Raw genomic sequence first — 21,216 nt, 5'->3', positions numbered from 1 at the left:
CATATTGCGCATGTAGTTATAAGTAGCGAATTTATATTAGGGGAAATATCCTTCAGCACGCATGTACGTCAATTGTTTAATTGAAATTGTCTTCGTTTTCTGCCAGGAAAGCTCATTAAAAACCATAAGTGTGTTAATCTCAAAGCTGAGCACCTTATTTTCTGATGAGTTACATACAATATGTAATGCTTTTTTATGTAAAAAAATTGCTTTTATAGTATTGGCCACTTAGAGGGCTTTTGCGACATGGTTGAAAACGAATTAGTAAACTAATTGATGGGAAAATAGATTTAAATGAAGAGGAACTGGTATAATTAATTGACGTCGAAATAAGGAAAGTTCTGCCGAAGATTCTGATTGTGATGAATCCGTTAAAGGATTCAGTTTAAAGAAATTAGCAGAAGTTATTTTACGGTAATGATCCCTCAATGGAACGCTCCGGAAAATTCACAAGATAATTAGATATTTGTTTAGCTCCATATCATGAACTTATTAAAAAAATTGCAGCATAGTGGTAAGAAAGGTTTTATTACTGACTTCTTGATAATTAAACCAGCCGAAGTATGCAATGAGAATTATATAAATGATGAGTCTTTGACTCCATGACGTCTTGGGTAGTAATAATAATGTCCAAGAGATTTCAAGTGATGACGTCGTCTGGCCATTCGTAAATAAAGAACATCTACGAAATGTTATTTTTGAAGACTGATGACTATTAAAGTATGCACTTTATTTTATTTTGTCTAAAACATTTGTGCATTATGTGCCATACAATTTTTAATTTTATAAGTTTATACTATGTATTTGTTTCATAGTTTATGTTTTCTTAACTTACATGAATTACCTGATTAAATAAAAATATATTTTTGTTGGGTATGTCGTTGTTTTGTTATATATATATATATATATATATATATATATATATATATATATATATATTAGGAGGGACAGAGAGAATAAAATGGGGGGGGGGAGTGTTACTGATGAAAGCTGATGAACTGCAACCAAGGAGAATTGAAGGATTTGTATTGCTTTGTATTGCAGGATAGTGAAAAGAGCTCATTTGAGGCTATTTGGTGTGAGATTGTGACTAGCAGAACAAAATATACAGTTGGGTGCTGCTATAGACCAGGTGATGGAATAGATGGTGGAGATAGTATGCATAAACAAATTGATGAAATGAGTGGAAGGAGGGTAATTATTATGGGGGATTTCAACTATGGTAACATTGATTGGAAGGAGGAGAGGACACATGTGAGGAACTGAATTTTATTCAATTATTAAGGGATAACTATCTGAGACAGCATGTAATAGAAAATACTAGGGGTTTGAGAGTGCTTGACTTGGTAATAGCATCTGAGAATTTGACTGTAATGAATATGACCATGTTGCCACCTATTGGTGAGAGTGATCATAAGGTCTTGACCTGGGAGGTGGCTAAAGGTGTGGAATTTTCGATTAAGACAGGGTATATGTGGAATTACTGTGCTGGCAAGTATGACAAGCTTAGGAGATTGCTTGGTTCAGTGCCATGGCATCTAAAACTGCAAGGGCGGGATGTCGATAGAGCATGGGAAGTGGTCAAGGAGCATTTACAGGAGGTTATGACTGATTGTATACTTAGAGTCTGAATAGTAAAACAACTAGGGATTAAATGGATGAATAACACCATTAAGCTTGAGCTGCAAAAAAAGAAACAACTGTGGAGCGAATTTAAGGAGAAAAGTGACCTGCAGGCACACAAACCGTATAAAGCACAGGCCAGAAGGGTAACGAGTGTGGTAAGAAAAGCAAAAGTGGATTATGAAAGGAAACTAGCTATGCAAGCTAAAGAGAATCCCAAACAGTTCTTTAAATATACTGCAAGCAAAAAAAAAAAACTGTACACGGCAGACTGATTTTAAGGAATGCTGATCGATGGTAAGGAGGTCACTGAATCAGTCGATATAGTGGAATTACTGAGCGAGCCCTTTGCAAAAGTATATTATCCAGGTGGTGACATTGAAAGAATGAAGGAACCATTAGTTTACATGGGAATTGTGATGAATGAATTGGAGGTGAATAGTCTATTACAGAACCTTAATGTGAATACATCTGTGGAATTGGATGGTATACCGGCATGGGGTCTTACGTGAAGCGGCTAAAGAATTATCAGTGCCCTTGACCATGTTGTTTAATCTGAGTCTCGGGTCTGGTTTAGTCCCGAAGGTGTGGAAAGAGGGGAAAATAGTTCCACTGCATAAAGGAGGATCCAAGACTACTGTTGCAAATTACCAACTGATCAGCATATCAGGAGTCATTGTCAAGGTCTTGGAGAAAGTAGTCAAGGGAAAAATACAGGAATGGATTGATGAAAATGAGATACCGTATGGGCAACAGCATGGCTTTGTGAAGGGTAGATCATGCCTCAGTAACTTGCTCAAGTTTTATAACACAGTGACGGCTGAACTGGATAAGGGTAATGGGTTTACAGTGATACTGCTGGATCTGGCTAAGGCCTTTGACAGGATACCACATGGAATTCTAATCCGTAAACTGCAACATATGGGAATTGATATAGGGTTGGTGAGATGGATAGGTGGATGGTTGATGGAGAGATATCAGAGAGTAGTTTATTCAGGAGTAGAATCCAAAAGACGGCCTGTGACTAGTGGTGTGCCGCAGGGTTCTGTTCTTGGACCACTGCTGTTTAATTTGTTCATTAACGATATAGGGAAGGATCTAAGAGGAACGGTTCATTTGTTTGCTGATGATGCAAAGTTGGGTAGGGCAGTAGTGAATGCAGAAGATGTCGAAATCTTGCAGGAAGACTTGGATAGATTGGAGTTCTGGGCCAAGGAGAATGGATGTCAATTTAATGTGACAAAATGTAAGGTTATGCATTTTGGGGTGAAAAGATTAGCAGCAGTATACCACATTGGTGGAACTGTACTCCAGGAGATTGATGAGGCCAGGGACTTGGGAGTGTTGATGGATAGGGAGATGAAGTTTATGGGACACATTGCAAAAGTGGCTAAATCAGCTCATCAAATCACTTGGTTGCTGAAAAATACTTTGACGAGCAGAGACAAGCAAGTTATTGTTCCTCTGTACTGAACCTTGAATAAGACCTCATCTCGACTACTGTGCCCAGATTTGGTCACCTAGGTTTCTTCTTGATGGGGAGGAGGTGGAGAGGATCAAGAGGCGAGTAACCAAGATGATAGCAGGTCTATGGAATGAACCTTCTGAGAACAGGTTGAAGATTTGTGGGTTGCAGAAATTGGTTGATAGGCAGAAAAGGAGAGATATGATTCAAATTGCTGAAGGGTTTCTATACGATCAATTCAGAGGATATTTTTGAGATCAGGACTGGTGGTGAAAGAACTAGGGGACATCTATGGAAGCTGGGCAAGGGTGTTAGAGTTGGGTTCTTTACTTTTAGAGTGGTAAATGAGTGGAATAAGCTGCCAGAGTCTGTTGTGGGTGCTATGACAGTGAATGAGTTCAAGGCAAGGTATGATAGATACTGTGAGAGTGTCGAATAGTTGTGTGAACATGATGTTTAGGGCCACGCTCGATGAATCTAAGGACTCCCTGGAGTCGTCCTTAATAATATATATATATATATATATATATATATATATATATATATTAAAAAAAAAAAAACGATTTCGGAACCTTAACCTACTTTTTCTATGTGATCTGAGTCTCACATAACACGATTTATATAACGCAGCATTTCTATGGAACCTAACATCCGCGTTATACGAGGGTTACCTGTACATGGTTTAATCCTTTATCCAAGTGTAAACAAACAAGTTTGCACCTGAAAATAGTATCCCATAATGCAAAGCACATCTGCTTACACTTGGATAAAGGATTAAATCAAGTATATAATTTCTTGATATCTTTAATTTATTGTATTACCAAGTGGAAAAACTTCCAACAACTTTCTCTAGTCCAGAGTATTTTAATAATAAGGTGCGACATTTATTTTAATAATATTAAAATAATATTAATATTTTGGCTATTCGTATATGAAAATATGACTTCAGCATTACTTCAACTTTAGTATCACCTCTGGGTCTGGCTCTTACTGATAAGACCTCAATAAATGTCAAAACCGGTCTGGGTAGTGACCCTTCCAATAATGCATAGCATTATACATGTCTGCAAGGAGATGTGTTTTGCATTATGCGATACTAAGGCAAATGATATGAGGTCTTAGCTTCTTTATATGAGTTGCCACAGTCCTGAAAATAGTTCGGGTGCAAACTGTGTTTGCTTACACTTGGATAAAGGATTAAACTATGTATATAATTTCTTGGTATCTTTAATTTATCATTTGTCAATTGCTGAATGGCCAAGTGAATATATTGACCTTTCAGCATTGATTGAGTGAAGTTGCAGAACTTATCTGTTATGCTCAGACCGCAGCTGGACTCAAGAAAGACGCACACTTTCTTTGTTACACACTTACTCAGTTCCTGCTAACAAGTGAAGCAGCAGAGACAAAATCTCTGATTCATCTCTGTAATGCACAAATGTACAAATAATTTTTTTATGCAGCCTAAGGTAAATTACTTCAGATTTAGTGAGATTAAAAAAAAAAAAAATTTCGTCTAGTTTAGAGATATTGTATGCAAACATTTGGAAAATAAGGTGACAAGTTTACTTTTCAAATAATGTTTAACTGATTACACTCACATACCCATGTTTCAAATGGGAAAGAAAAGAAATTTCCATATTTGGAAATCTTTTTGTTGTTGATTTCAGGTGGGCAGCTAGGTGTATTGACTTTTCTTGTCTGTTAATTCTTTTCAAAGGCTTAACTATGGTTGCAGAGAAAACTAAATGGTAAATGGAAAAATATTTTAATAAAATTAAACTGTTAACATACAGATAATTTCAGTTTCTTCTGCAAAGCCATCTTCACTGTAGAGTACAGTGGAAAATTCACATACAACATATTGATACTGCATGATATAAATAATGGTTATCTTGTGTGTAGTTGAAAAGGTGCCAGGTTTTAAACAATTACATTATAGGATCTTAAAAAAAAATTGATTCTCAGTTGCTAAAAAGAGTTTTCCAGATTTGGAACCTAGGTAGTCCATTGATGTTTAGGTTGGGACAGTGTAGAAGAACCTCATCTTGCATGTGCACATATACACACACTCTTTGAAGAGGCATTTAATTTTGGAGATACTTCTGTGTAGCAAGTTTTCATCATTGCAAAGAATCCTGTATCTAGCGAGACAATGTAGACTTAAAAATGAGATAATCATACTGTATTTTTGAGAAGGATGATGCACAAATGTTTGACATGTAATAGCCAGAAGAAGTAGGTTTATTGTCTGTTGATACATGAGAGAGAGCCATCTGATTCTTGCTTAATTAGAATGTCTAAAGTGGGTAAAGTTTGATTTGATTCTGAGTTGGGAGTCATTAATTTTTTTGTCGGAAGATATGCAGTTCTTGTTTTGTGATTCCAGATGACAAAAATCTCATCCATGTAATGGATCCAGAGCAGAGGTTTAAGATATAGAGAAGATAGTTTTCTTATAAATGTTCGTGATAAAAAAAAATATCTAAAGTTCGAAATAGTGAGCCCATGGCAGTTCCCTCTATTTATTTATATTTGGGACAGAGTATATGAACCTCAGCGTGCACAGACACTCTTCAAAGAGGCATTAAATTTTGCAGATATTTCTGTGTTGTAAGTTTTCTTAAATGTTTGCCATTGCGTGCAAAATATCCTAAGGGTGAAGAGAGCTGATATCAGAACTTGAGTTTGTCTTTAAATAGGAATGGCCTGTAAAAGGCCATTCCTATAGGTTGGATAGGAATTCAGATTTTGTATGTTGAATTCCCTATAGAATCAACATTTGGCCTAAATGGAATCCAGATTTATGCAATTTAGATCCTACATGGTCTGGCATATAAGTTCTCAGTTTTTGAATAGTTGCTTGATAAAGGGGATAGCATTATCTAACAGTGATGCTTGTTAAAGCTGTTATTGGTAGTGTCTTTGCTAATTGATAGTATATGAAGGGCTACTAAAGGGCTGTCAATGTGCAATATATAGTCTCTCATAGTCAAGTCATTCCCACCTTCCTGTGGTATAGCCTGTTTCCACAAACAGGGCTCTCGCAAACCTCGCAAACATTACCTCTGCAGATGTATAGTATACCTTTCAGAGTTGAAGAAAATGCTGACTAAACCCCTAGGTGTAAGTTGTCTTTCATCATCTGGTGAAATACCACCACCACCTGCTTATTAGAGGTCTGAAGTGGTTGCAGCCATATATGGTCACTAGAGCAAATGTTCTATCTGTTTTCTGTCTTCCCCTCTTTCTCACATGCAGTGCGAATGATACCCTCAGTGAAATATCACTCATACTGTAGGGGACCCAGATCTTCCCCCTATTTGAGGGCACAGCAGTAAAATGGTTCTTCTGGCTGGCTGGTTTATGCATGGTACTAAATCAGCTAGGAAAAAACCTGAGGGTTTCCTGATGAGCTAGCATCAAATCCTGCAACCACTTATTTTGCCAGTTCGTGACTGGAGAGAGACCAAGTACAGTGGTTGCAGGAGGAACTGTCAAGGCCATGGATTCCCTCTGTGGGTGGTTTGTTTGCATGTCTGTCATCTCTCATTGCATTCCCCGTTTCCTTTTTATCTTTTCCTCCCCACATATAATGTATCACAACCCAAAGAAATGCAATTTTACTGCAATCATAAAAATTCTCCCACAAAAAATAATTGTAAAAAATCATAAAAAAACAACCAAAAATCATAAACAAACAAAAAATTTAACAAAAAAAAGCCACTGGCATTAAGTTTTGCAAAAAAAGTTTCCACATCCATTTCACCAACATCAATGCCTTAAACAACAATACGGTATAAAAGATGTCCAGAATTATTATTCCTATCAGAACCCCAACTGGTGACCTCAGCAATCACTGTCCACTTCAAATGCCCAAACTATGCATATAATTTTTTCTGCCACAAAGGTGACATGTGCATTCATCAGAACTGACATCCCATGCCATAGATTGCAAAACCTCAAATAAATCCCCCCCCCCATTTCATCTGCTATGGCTCAAAAATTCTCTTCCAAAACAACTAGCGGCACACTTAGGATTTAATCTTGGGGGGGGGGGGGGATCAAGTTGAGTAGACGATTTGAGAATAGACACTACGCATTGCATATGACCTATGACTGAGCATCTGTCATAGGTGTGATCACTAATACATGATACCCATGCTCTCTCCAGCTCGAGCAAACAAAGTCTCGGCCGAGCACTACTTTGTTTGCCTTGCGTTTGCAACGGCCGTAATTCCTGAGAGCCAGAGGGTATTCCCACCTTATGTGACCGCCAATTCATAAGTAGTATAGAAATAGAAGACACGACACAACATAAATTAAAAAAAAAAAGAATGTTAATTAGGAAAAGATTTTTGGAAAACTTTCTAGTCTTTTTTGACTTTTTCTTTTTTTTTGGGGGGGGGAGGGCCCCCTCCCTGGGTGTGCCAATGAAACCAACCTGCCCTTTTCATATGCTCTCTCTCTGCAAACTCTGTTAACCACTCTTACCTCTTTCAGTTACTCTCTCTAAAGCTCAACTATCTGTAGTTGAAATACCCTAATAGTGAGGTCATCCTTCTTGGGGATGTCAATGTTCAAAATTCAGATTAGCTTCCGTTCTCCAGTTTCACCAATCAAGCAAGCAGGGATGCCAAAGTATTTGTCATTAGCAATAACTTAACACAGATCATCAGTCTCTCTAACAGGCTACCTAACAACCTCCTCCAATTTGCCAACACACTTCATCTTTTTCGAACAAGCTCTCCTTCCAAGTATATTGTGGATATCAGTTCTCCTCTTGGTAATTCAGATCACAACTACATACAAGTTTCTTTTGTCACAGAACAAGCTTCACCCCAGTTAAGAATCTCATGTTCTTTGGCTCTACAAGGTGCCAAATGGGACACCTACCCTGACCTCTATTCCTCCTTCCCATGGTCTGAATACTGTTTCATTTGTTGTGATCCAAACACCTGCCCAGCCAACAGAAATCATCCTACAGGAATGAAGGCCTTCATACCTTATTCCATTCCAAATTCTTAACCACTTCCAAGCCTTGGTTCTTAAGAAAGTGTGCCAATGCAGTAAAAGAAATAAAATCTGTGCATACAAAAATGGACCAAAACTCTAGCTGCTTACTCTGCTTATACTGCAGCTTACAGCAGCTGTAAGATAATAATCACCAAATTCAAATCAGACTTTGAAAGGGTCAAATGCAGCAACTTGCCTTTTGTCCAAATGGCACTTGCTCCTTCTGGTCCCTTGCCAAAGTCATTTGGGAACACAACTTTTGCTCACTAGGTTTCCACCACTCTTACATCTGGATAGTACTGTGGTCATCCTACCTAAAGAAAGGCCAACTTATTGGCATTACTCTTACTGGCATTATTCAGGTTATCAATACAGGAATTGATGACCTAGGTAAAGTTTCTTAATAACCTAAACACTAACAAGGCATCTGGTCCTGGTGGTATCTCACCTCTTGTGTTAAAAACGTGTGCCCCAGAACTAACACCTATCCTGTATTGCTTCTTCAGTCTATTTTTCGTTTTCAACTGGCATCTACCTATAACATGGAAACAGGTCCACATCCATCTCATCTCAAAGAAAGGTGATAAGTCAACCAACAAACTACCATACAATTGCTCTCATTTCTATTCTCTCTCTCTAAAATTATAGAAAAGGTCATCAACAACCAACTCCTGATCCACCTTGAAACCTACCAACTAATCAGTGGGTAGGTCTCTAGGATTCTGCCACTCACTATGTACAACTGATCTAGCTTTCACCACCCACCTCTGGACTCGAGCCATTGAAAATTTCAGAGAAACTCACATAGTTGCCCTTGACATTTCAAAAGCGTTTGATTGGGTTTGGCACAGAGGCCTACTTAGCAAACTACCATCCTATGGTCTGTTTTCCACACTCTGCAACTGGATTGCCAACTTTCTCACTGGTTGCTCATGACTACTTGTTATGAGCAACCAGAAGAATCCATTCACCATGGCTACTTGTCACGGTGAATGGATTCTTCTCCTCGGATTCCCCATCAATGCAGGAGTAACCCAGGGTTTTGTTCTTTCATGCACTCTTTTCCTCTTGTATATATATCACAGACTTCCAATTCTATCCAAAGCTTTGCTAATACATCCATTCTTCCTTTTCATTTGACAAACCCTGAGGATTCTAATACATGAGCACTACAAGATCCACCATGACTAGTGTCCTGAACTCTGATCTCCTAGCTATATTTCAATAGGGAAAGGACAACCTTGTAGATTCAATACCACCAAAACTCAGTCCTGTCTGATCTCGCACAAGAAAGAGCTTGCATCCTTCTCTCTTACTCTCAGTAATATCCAGATATCAAAACATGATCAGATTCCTCTTGGACTGAGAAACCTCTAACCTTTCCTAGTTAGAAAAATACAAACATATTTCAACCATAGCTTCTACAGCTGCCAAAAAACTTGGTGTACTTTTTCGCATGAGACACTACTTCACAGCTGTAAACTCTATACAAATTCCATATCTGCCCAGCCATGTATTATTACCCTCATATTTGAAATAGTGCACAAACTCCTTTCTATGATTTCTTGATCTATCCAGAAGAGAGCATTGTAATTAATTAATGATCCCTCTTTTATAGACGTTCAGTTTCTGCCATTGTGCCTCTTCTACAGATATTTTCTTGGACAGTGCTCTACTGAATTGGCCACTATTATTCCTACACATTCCTCCAAAATCATTAGATTAAGAGCTACTGTTAACCAACACCCTTTTTGAAATTCATCTCGAAAAGTCCATCTTGAAACTCACCGAACCACCTGTCTCCTCTTTCATTCCATCTACTTCCATTCTTTGGAAGAGCCTTTCCCACTCTGCCTTCCTCAAGGAATACAACCTTCAGTTGTTCAAAGAAAGAAAAAAAAGTAAATAGATTCCTTTTTTATTCTTGTCCATACATAGCACTGATCTGCTATAGGTCTTGTGACCTTTCATATGTGGGACAGATATATAAAAAAGGAAAATAAAAGTCTTCTGAGCCCAGAGTAGAATATCCATTGTTTGTTTGTTTGTTTGTGTGAGTTAGTCAAGAACTACTGATATTGCCTTTATCTTATCTTTTAATGATATCATTTTTGTTATTCTCTAAACTTCAGTAGAGATCCTACTAATAGCCATCTTAACAGGTTTAAATCCTTTGATAGATATGATTTCTTGGGATCTGCAAAAGTAGGCTGCAAAAGCAGGTGGTGATCTGCCCTGTTAGATTCTGTTGTAGCTCTACCAACTGTGCCAGATGTTGCAGTGAAGAGCATGAAGTCAAAGATTGCAAATGCAAAACACCCAAATATGCTACTTGTCAGGGAGGACATCTAGCTGTTCTACTGGAAAACCTCCTTAGGTGGAAGAATGAGAATGATTCAAAAGATAAATTGTCAGATCAGAAGATTCTGTATTAAAGGTGAAGAGGCAGTATTCCACAACAAGATTTAATGGAAAATACTTTTTTTTTTTTTTAATGCGATTCCCACTCACAATAGATGGGAATATATATATATATATATATGCCTATATATATATATGGGTTAAGGTTTTTTCTGTTTTTTAAAATTGATTTTTATACTTTCATTTTTTATTTTTTACAGTCTGGAAACTTTGGTCTATCTAGAACAAACAAAACTTTATCAAGTTACTTCAGACTTGCAGTAAGCAGGGTGGTGGTCTCACACTGGATGATGAAAGTCATCTCCCTGTTAAAGACAATTGCAGACATCCATGCCCACAGTGGGATTTGAACCTATGACCTCTTGATTGGAGAGCAGATACGCTAACCACTTAGCCAACCAGGCTATCTGACTCGTATGCTAAGAAGACAAAAGTTAAATATACATATATTCTAAAGTGTCAGAAGCTCTCAATTATATTATCCATGGATGCTATGATTAGTCTGTGTTTCTAGTGAAAAGCAGAGTAAATTAAACTGAGACCAAACATGATCCTGCTTCATAATGAGATCCTTCAGTAGGAATTTTTTTTAATTTTGATCCTGTACACAAGAGGTCAAATTACCTATGAGCACATCAGTGTTGTGTCTAGGATGCAGATGAGGAGTCAGAAGTTTGACTTTTTTTTTTTTTTTTTGAAGAGTTGCAGATTGGGGATGTTTGGAAATACTTCTTGCTTTAGGCTGTTCCAGAGGACAAAGGTAGATAAAAAAAAAAAAAAAAAAAAAAAAAAAAAAAAAAAAAAAACAGTAAGTAGAAAAGCAGGTTCAATGTATTTACAGTTGCACAGCAAAGGAGTGCTGGGCAGCTGCTTCTCTTGTAGGAAGAGATACAATAGGAAATGGAGGAATGATGGTTATCAGAGCTGAAACACTGCATCTGTGAGATAGAGGTTGAAGTCTGTAAGAGGGATTATCTATTAGCCAAATTACTTTCCTCTGGACAGCATCGAGAATTTTTAGAGAAGTTTTAGGTGCTCCACCCCAAACATAAGAGCAATATTCTAAGCATGGATGGATTTGGGATTTGTATGTTGTTAAGAGTTGGTTAGGTGCAAAATAGCATCTTGAACAAAAGAGAATGCCTACTTTTTTATGGATGCTGAGAAAGCTATTGTTGTGATGTGTTTGTGTAGAAGAGGCTGGAGGTGAATGTTAGTCCAAGCAGAGAGATCTGATCTTGTCTAGTGATTTGTGAATTACTGAGGATAAGGGGGATGTGAGCTAGGATTTCTTTTGTGAGAGAAGATGCAAGACTGTGTTATGGTTGTATTGCACATGAAAAGATTGTCCTTGACCCTTGAAAGATAGTAAATAGATCAGTGTTTAAGGTGATAGTAAACGAACTTGATTCTTGGGATATTTGTGTACCGCAAGGTTTGTCAAATGAGTCGGTCCCCTACAGTATGAGTGAGTTTTTCTGAACCTTTCCATTGCACATGTCTAGTGGTGGATGATGTAAGCTAAGTCAGCATTGGATCTTGAATTGCAGAATCTATTCTGGTAGTCACTGAATAATTGATGGGCTTCTAAGTAGTGGAGAAAGTTGGCTATTGATGACTTTCTCCATTATTTTGGTGAGGACTAAGGTGATGGCAATTGACCAGTAGTTTGATAGTATACTTCTGTCTACCTTTTTTGGAATAGGCTGGATATGAGATTGCTTCCACACATTGGGATAAGTACTAGTTATGTATAATAGATTGTGGAGATGATACAGGATAGGTGTTAGCTATGGAGTGCAATGTTTGAGAACAAATGGAGAGAGATGCCTTCAGGACCAGGAGACCTCTTAGTATCCAAGTTATTTAGCAATTTTCTGATGTCTTTTTGTTGAAAAACTACTGGAGGAATGTGGTACTTGGATTTTGGTATGATAGACTGCAATTTGTTTTTGTGATTAATGTAGGAGTTTGAGGAAAAGAGTGATTATAGGAGGTTAGCTTTATCTTTGGGTGAAATAACAGTGGTGCCATCAGGATGAGAGGTGGGAGTGCAGGTGAGCAAAAATTACATCCAATAGCCTTAACAAGGGACCAGAAGTCATGGTTTCCATATGGACAGAAGTAAAGTTTTCTGCTGTTGGCCTTTTTGAAATTAGATTTGGATCTGCTGATGACTGCTTTGGTATAGGCATAGTATGAAGTTTCTTGATGCAAGCCACCTGCAGTAAGCTGCATTTTTTCTTCAACTGCTCTGATACACTTTCTGTTGAACCAGGACTTTGAAAATGGATAAGAATTCTGAGTAGAATGGGAAATGGAGGTGGTCATATTGGTGAGGATAATTTCTGTGACTTGTTCAGAGCAGGTATTAGGATTGGATGAACTGAGGCAGTAGTCTTACTATGGAAGGGAGAAGTGAAAGTTCAGAGGCCAATCTACTTTGGCCCCTTTGTAGTGCCAGAGGATGCAAGGTTAGGAGTGGCTTGAGGCAGGGTGTTCTGTGAGAGAGAGAGAGAGAGAGAGAGAGAGAGAGAGAGAGAGAGAGGAGACTTGTACAAGATAATTGGACTGAGTTGCCAACAGGGAAGGTGACCTCTATGGTTTTTTGGAGGGAGAACTGGTTTAAAAGAGATCAAAAATATTGGGTCAGTGGACCAGCATCTATCTTTTCCGCAGGAAAAGATAGATACTAGTGCAAACCATTTCTCGAAAAGGAAAAATCCAAGACTAACAACAAAAGTAAAACAAAACTAAGCAAGATGAATCAGCTTAACGTGAATAATTAACATCTTCCTACAATTGAAATGTCATGGATTCTGCCAAAAACAATGATTATATCAAGGACTTATTGAGAAACATGAGACAGAATGCTTTTATCTGCAAGACACCTATGTGAAACATTATTATTGTTATTACCTGAGACCTCCAATGAGTCAAGGACTCATCAAGGGAGGTCATACATACATCACGCAAACCAGTTGTCATACCTTCCTTTAAATTCATTCACACCAGATGCACTCACTACCCCTAAAGGCAAACTATTCAACTCACTGCTCTGTGAGAGAAAACCTAGTTCCTACCCCTTTCTTGACTGCAAACAAACTTAACTTCCATGGATTTCCCTGTGTTCTCTCCCCACCTTCCATATAATGAAAATTTTGAACAGATGATATCCTGTAACACTCATTCAGAAGTTTATAGACCTCTATCATATTAACCCTCTTTCCACAATGATACTACAATGATACTGTGGTATCACTCCTGTTAACCAGATTTGTAATCCACATACTTGCAATATATCTTCATAATCTAAATCCCATAATCCAGATATAATCTTTGTAACTCTTCTTTGCTCCCATTCCACAGCTTTATCCCCTTGGAACTCAGAGACCAAATCTGTGCACAATAATCAAGATACACTTGATTATTGTGCACAGGCCTTATAAGGCCTTGAGTGCATCAAGGCCTTATAAAGAGGCAAAATGACTTCCTATCCTTACATCTCAAGGTTCGCTTCAACATCGCAATTATTCTCTGAGTTGTATTTCCAACTTTTGCTATGTGAGCATTGAACTTCAAATTCCTATCCCCCATTATGCCTAGATTCCTAGCCTCATGTGTTTCTTGTAGCATAACCTGCTAATATAATATGCTGCTGGAAGTCTCATCACACCAAAGTGCATAACTTTACACTTATTAACATTAAAGTGACAGCCATTTTCATTTGTCCAACTTTCTAGCCTATTCAAATCATTTTGCAAGTGCTGGATATCAGTAGCATCAATGATTGCTCTGATCTTGGCATCATTGGCAAACAATTGCACATCTCCTGTTAGAATCTTCCTAATGTCATTAATGTATAGATTGAACAACAATGGCCCAAGGACTGAACCATGAGTTTCACCTATGTGAAATTCATGATTCACATAGGTAACTGGTCACTTTAAATCTGGTAGATTCACATCCATAGTATACCACTGCTTGAAATTTGTGTGTTCAACCATCCACTGATTCAAGTCAAGAGTTTATATTCCAATCCCATATTCTCCAGTTTATGCAACAGCCTTTCATTTGGTATGCTATCAAATACCTTAGTAAAATCCTACATTATCATAGTGTATCCATTCTCTTTATTCAACTCGGCTGGACCATTGTTACAAAATATGCAGTAATTGCTAAAACATGACTTTCAAACCCCATTCTGCTCCTTGCAGAGTATAGCTTATTTGTCTACCCATTTCTGTATACATGTTCTTACCAACTTCTCTAAAATCTTCACTACCACACCAGAGATGAGTTGTATTTCCAACTTTTGCTATATGAGCTTTGAACTTCAAATTCCTATCTACCATTATGCCAAGATCCCTAGATCTAGGTTGAACTGATGCATCTAACTACCAACCTATCAACTTGATAGGTTGGTAGTTAGACACATCAGTTTTTGCATCTTCCTTGAATAATGGATCTATCATACACACCTTCCATTCCTGTGGTTTCATTCCTTTGCTGAGACTCAAGTTATACAAACATGAATATACTGAAGCCCAAAACAGATGCAAGAAAATTATCAATACTTCTAAAACAGAATTTGAATGGACAAAAAGCAGGAAGCTTGCAGCCTGTCCAAACGGTCTCTTGCCAAGGCAATTGGCCGTAACTTTTGCCCTACACTATTCCCACCTCTGTCATACCCAGATGGCTCAATTGCAACATCACCCACAGAAAAAGCTAACCTCCTGGCTTCACACTTTGTCTCCAATGCACACATAACTGACAATGGCAAATGCCCTCCAGTCATTCCAACTGCCCAACATACAATGCCCCCTGTATCCTTTTGCCAAAAAGATATCACAAACCTGATGTCTAAATTAGACACAAAAAAAAAGTCTCCTGGCCCTGACGGCATTCCTCCAATTGTCCTGAAGGTCTGTGCACCAGAACTGACTCCTATCCTATGCCATTTGTACATACACTCTTACTCCACTGGTATATATCCCAAAGCCTGGAAACTGGCCTATATTCAACCCATTCCTAAAAAGGGTGACAAATCACTGCCATCTAACTCCTGCCCTGTCTCACTCACTTCAGTCCTATCTAAAGTAACCCACAGAACAAGTTTCTTTTCCTCCTCATTCTTCCCTGCTACTGCAGTACTGTGGAACAGTCTTTCCCTGACGTATTTCCCAAGGAATACAACATACTGGCGTTTAAGTCAAATGTAAACAAGTTTCTCCTTTCCCAACCCACCACCCATATACAGTGCTAATGTACTATAGGTTGACCAGCCAACCTCTCGTATATGGACCCAACATAATATGAAAGGCCTAGCCTATTTGGTTGAACATTCCTTTAATGGATATGTGAAGAGCCAAAGGCTTCAATTCGGCGACATATAACTTGTTTAAGTTAAGGGATATTACATCTCATATAGTTTCTTAGCCGAATAAGAAACTCAAAGAGTTTCATGCCGAGTATAGTAGAAACTATATAAAGTTCGGCGATTCCAAGTGTAAGCAAATACCTGGATACTGCAGCACTGATCCCAAAGGGTAGTGCAAGCTGGGGCAACTCGTGGTAGAAGTGGAGCAAGCTCCGATCACTATTCTTGATATTTGCCCATAATGTGAACTTAGCTCCTAGGAACTGTATTTTTGTTCACATTATGAGAGAAGGTCACTACCCAGACCGGTTTCGACCTTTATTGAGGTCTCATCAGTGAGTAGCCAGACCTAGTTAATATCAAGTTTGTAGCGAACAGAACTTGTACCCCTTCTACGAGTATTGCCTTGAGGTGCTCTAATAAATTATTAGATATGTGAAGAGCCAAAGGCTTCAATTCGGCGACATATAACTTGTTTAAGTTAAGGGATATTACATCCCATATAGTTTCTTAGCCTTTTCATACCCCTAGTTAAGGGATATTACATCCCATATAGTGATCGGAGCTTGCTCCACTTCTACCACGAGTTGTCCCAGCTTGCACTACCCTTTGGGATCAGTGCTGCAGTATCCAGGTATTTGCTTACGCTTGGAATCGCCGAACTTTATATAGTTTCTACTATATTCGGCATGAAACTCTTTGAGTTTCTTATTCGGCTAAGAAACTATATGGGATGTAATATCCCTTAACTTAAACAAGTTATATGTCGCCGAATTGAAGCCTTTGGCTCTTCACATATCTAATAATTTATTAGAGCACCTCACGGCAATACTCGTAGAAGGGGTACAAGTTCTGTTCGCTACAAACTTGATATTAACTAGGTCTGGCTACTCACTGATGAGATCTCAATAAAGGTCGAAACTGGTCTGGGTAGTGACCTTTTCTCATAATGTGAACAAAAATACAGTTCCTAGGAGCTAAGTTCACATTATGGGCAAATATCAAGAATAGTGATCGGAGCTTGCTCTACTTCTACCATGAGTTGCCCCAGCTTGCACTACCCTTTGGGATCAGTGCTGCACTATCCAGGTATTTGCTTACGCTTGGAATCGCCGAACTTTATATAGTTTCTACTATATTCGGCATGAAACTCTTTGAGTTTCTTATTCGGCTAAGAAACTATATGGGATGTAATATCCCTTAACTTAAACATTCCTTTAATGTGCTAATATTCTATCTGTCCCCTGTTGATAAATTCCTATCCAGGTTATGCAACAGCTCTTCACCCTCATATTCCTGACCATGTTACATATACCTGGTTGTTATATCTTAGCAAAGTGAGCACTCATTAATTGACACAATATTCATGATATTATATTGTACTTCTTACTATCCCCTTTTATGGTGATTGCAGATTTAAATACTCTGATTAGAAGCAAGTTTATTTTGTGTGCTCAGCAACAGTCTTTCTCTCCTAATATGGTGAGTATCTTATGTTTCAATATATCTCGATTGTTTCTAAGGACATGGATTGGGAATGAACTTACTCATGGAAGAGCCTTCATTCTTATGGGCCAACGTACTGCATTCCAACATTCAGTATTAATGTTGAGGCAGTTGTCGTATGCCTCTAATTACTTATTACGGTATGATGCATCTGTCTACTATGTGTGATGTAACCCTGTATGACCTTCATGATATGTTGCACTTCATACCATCCCCTTTCTTAGAAGCAAGGTTATTATGCGTACTCAGCACATCTTTTCCTCCCAAGTAGCAGAGGTAACACCTTCCACGTGCTCACTTGAATGCTCACTTTTTTCAGCTTAACAATTTGTTCCCCACCCATTCTTCCTCGCAGTTTAAGATGGAAAATAACATTTGAGACTATTTTCCTGTAATATCCATTTTCTTATATGGGCAACCATATACTCCATCTCAGATATGATGGAAAATAGATCAAGCTGACCGAAATGTCTTCATCCTTAGCAGGATGTGAGTCTTCAGCAGTCAACATCCCCATTAGTGAATCATGTTAATATACAATACTATATGTCACAGTTCCAGTACCAAAAAGATTAAGTTGGTTTTTGCCTTTCACCAAATATTGGTGGGATTTAGAATGTACAGCAAATAAGACCCCCCCCCCCCTTTCCCCGAAAAAAAAGTTTGGGATTTCTGCAAATATCTTATTATACCAAACTTTCAAACATATTTATGCCTAAGCATGATGTATTTTACCATCAGAGCTAAAAGGATTCATTGATCCAATTAACATCTTTTATCACCAGATCAACTAACACTATTTTGAGTCGTCATTAAAAAAAAAATGGGTCTTTGGCAAGTAGGATTTTGCATAATGTGTCAAGATTATGCTAAATCATAGTAATACCCACTAATATTATCAGTCACTGCCAAGGGTGGACAATTGGAAAATTTGTCTCCGACTCCGGATTAAAAAGATAATGATCAGCCAAAAATAAAATCATCAGAAAACTTAGATTTTGGAAAAAAAAAAAATATTATATACATATTTTTTGTTTCACATGCCAACAAGTCTTATATGAAATATAAAGGATATGCCAAATGTTTTGTTGTAGAATAATTTGCAATATTTTGTGTAATGCATGACTTTTCTTTCTTTCTAATGAATTAACAAAATTATTATCATGTTTAGGTATTGGAACTGTTCACTACAATGCGAGAAATGACTAAAGAAATGGTCCATGGAATTGGAGCTCCTTTGAGTAGGACAGCCAGTGGTTTAGCTCTGGATACCTTGTTTGTAAATTCTAATCAGTTTGAAGTGATGTATGTAGGAAGAATTAAGGTTAGTATCTGTAAATGAATAATAGTTATTCTGATTTATTATTAAAATATTTTTTGTAACTGAACTAATGCTTAGAGAATGATTTTTAAGCTGTTTTTCTGCTTCTAGATCCCCCCTCCCTCCCTTCACACACACATACGTGTGTGTATGTGTGCGCACGTGCATGCACATTCATGCTCTCTCTCTCTCTCTCTCTCTCTCTCTCTCTCTGTCTTACACCTGTGAAAGTTTCTGCTCTTCTAGATCCCCCCCCCCCCTTTCACACACACATATGGGAGTGTGAACGCTCTCTCTTGTGATACTTCTGTGGAAATTAAAAGAATATGTACCTTTTGAGTTAGACAGACCTGGATTCGAATCCTGTCGAGGACACAGAATCCCCCCCCCCCCAAAGTTTTTTTCCTTTTGTAGAACACACGTGTCCAACGGACACATATATAATGTGTGAATAGTCACACAACCTGTCTTGGCATTAATTCCAAAAACTGAACTCATTATTCTTTCCTACATATACGTATGCATTCTCTGCCCACCCTCCCATCATAAAATATAATAATAATAAAAAAAATTAGTCCTAAAGTAGTTAGGAAAAAATGCCATATTTAGTTCTTAGAACATACTTTTTTTGGATTATTAACCCTTAGCCGATTTGTGATAACGATGTGCATCTAGTTTGCAGTCTTTTAGAAGTAGGATTCCTGAAACTACAGAGAAGTTGCTATTAAAAGGAATTTGTATGTTTTTTTTTCCTGCCTCCAGATGCTATGGGAGTTTATCATTATTAGGTTTCAAAACTTCCTTCTAAAAATCCTTTGAATTATTATTATTATATGGGTATCTCCAGAAAGTCGAAAGATTCATTGTGGGAGACTTATGCTACCATTATTCACACAATGCCTCTCCTTAAACTCATCCATTGTCAGGGTGCTCGTAACTACCTCTAGCAATCCATTCCAGTCATTCATCACTCTCAAAGCAAAAATCTAGTCTGTATATGCTTACTAACCACACTCTTACACAACTTTCTGGATGACCCCTTGTTCTCTTCTTACTTGCAATGTACTGAAAAATTTCTTTTGTTCAGTCTTATAGAACCCCTTTAGTAACTTGCAATTTTCTGTTATGTCCCCTCTCTTCTCCTTGTTAACTAAACTTTGCAACCCATACACCTTGAAGGCATGTGGGGGTTGCAGAGTTCATAAGGATCATTTGGATTAACTTCATCCTCTTGCACATCCTGGATAGTATAAAGTTCCTTGTACCTGCAGTTTAGCCTGCTTTAGACAGGCATGTATATAGATCGATTAACTTCTTTCTTATAAGAACAAAAAAAAATTACATTTATGGTCATTTTTAAGACAAGTTGGGACTAGCAGACCATGCTCTGGATATTCCTTCATACAGGATTAATTGGAAGAAGACATCTGTGCTGCATAGAAGTTGCTATAGGTCTGAGAGACTATTTTTAGAATCAGCATTCATTATGATACACTCTTCTAAACTCAACAGTTATGGCTGCATTAATTTGCCACACACACAGTGGGTGGAATGGCTTATCAGTATGATTTCTTAAACAGCATGCTAGAGAATTAGCATTGTCCCTAACCTGGCTGTTTAACTTAAGTCTCAACACGAGCACAATTCATAATGAATGAAAGGAGGACAAGATTATGCCAATTATACAAGGGTGGACTTTTTGGGTTGATTGAGCACTTTTCAAAGTAGTATGTATTTCTGGAATAGCTATTATGGTAATTGCAAGGCTAGTCAGGATCCATATGCAGAGGTAGATAGCACTTTGATCCTTTGTATAGGAGAGCATGGGTTTATTAAATGTAAGTCTTTTAACAATTTGCTTTATATTCTTACAATAGAGTGTCAGCAAAGGTGGATAAGGGAAATGGATACTTCAGTGCTTTTGGAATTTGCCAATAAAAATTCTGCATGAGAAGTTGCTAAAGGAGTGGATATGCAAAATAAATACATAACATAGATAGAAAAGTGGTTGACAAACAGGTATCAGGAAGTGATGTATGCAAGTAAGTAGTCAGTCTAAGAAGATGATGATCAGTAGGATATCACTGGGTTCTGTACTTGGGCTATTGTTTAAACTTGTATATTAGTGATATTGGTGATGGTTTTGGAGGGTACGATCAAGTTATTTGTTTGTGATGCAAAGTTGGGTTGGATGATATAAAATATAGCTGATAAAGAATCCCTGCAGGCTGGCTTGAACAGACTAATTGTAAAGAAAAATGCTAATGAATACGAGTTTAACCACCTAAATGGCCACACAGATAAAGTATATCAAAAATATACTTTATGTCCATATTATTTCTGTAATATCCAAAGGTTATAATTATTTCAATGGACATATATACATGTCAAGGCTAGTATGGTGGTTAATGTTGCTGAGTGCAAGGTATTTTAAGGCATTTTAGGTGGAGGATATTGCTAAGTATTGTTGGGAAGTTGTGA

General features: G+C 37.7%; 1 protein-coding gene across 2 annotated transcripts in view; it reads left to right on the top strand.

Annotated features, from left to right (window-relative positions):
- LOC150104795 (TBC1 domain family member 1-like) overlaps positions 1 to 21,216 on the top strand; it is a 533,214-nt gene that overhangs the window by 135,784 nt on the left and 376,214 nt on the right. For both annotated transcript variants that reach the window (XM_090395359.1, XM_090395357.1), the window contains exon 2: positions 18,586 to 18,738. In XM_090395359.1, coding sequence (XP_090251485.1) covers positions 18,586 to 18,738 — 153 coding nt within the window. The remainder of the gene's footprint in view (positions 1 to 18,585; positions 18,739 to 21,216) is intronic.

Source organism: Typopeltis vanoorti, chromosome 7, assembly GCF_054136105.1.
Source record: "Typopeltis vanoorti isolate ZY-2024b chromosome 7, IOZ_Tvanoo_1.0, whole genome shotgun sequence".
Classification (NCBI taxonomy): Eukaryota; Metazoa; Arthropoda; class Arachnida; order Uropygi; family Thelyphonidae; genus Typopeltis; species Typopeltis vanoorti.
The sequence above is the reverse complement of the archived record's forward strand: the minus strand, read 5'-3'. Positions and strand labels throughout refer to the sequence as shown.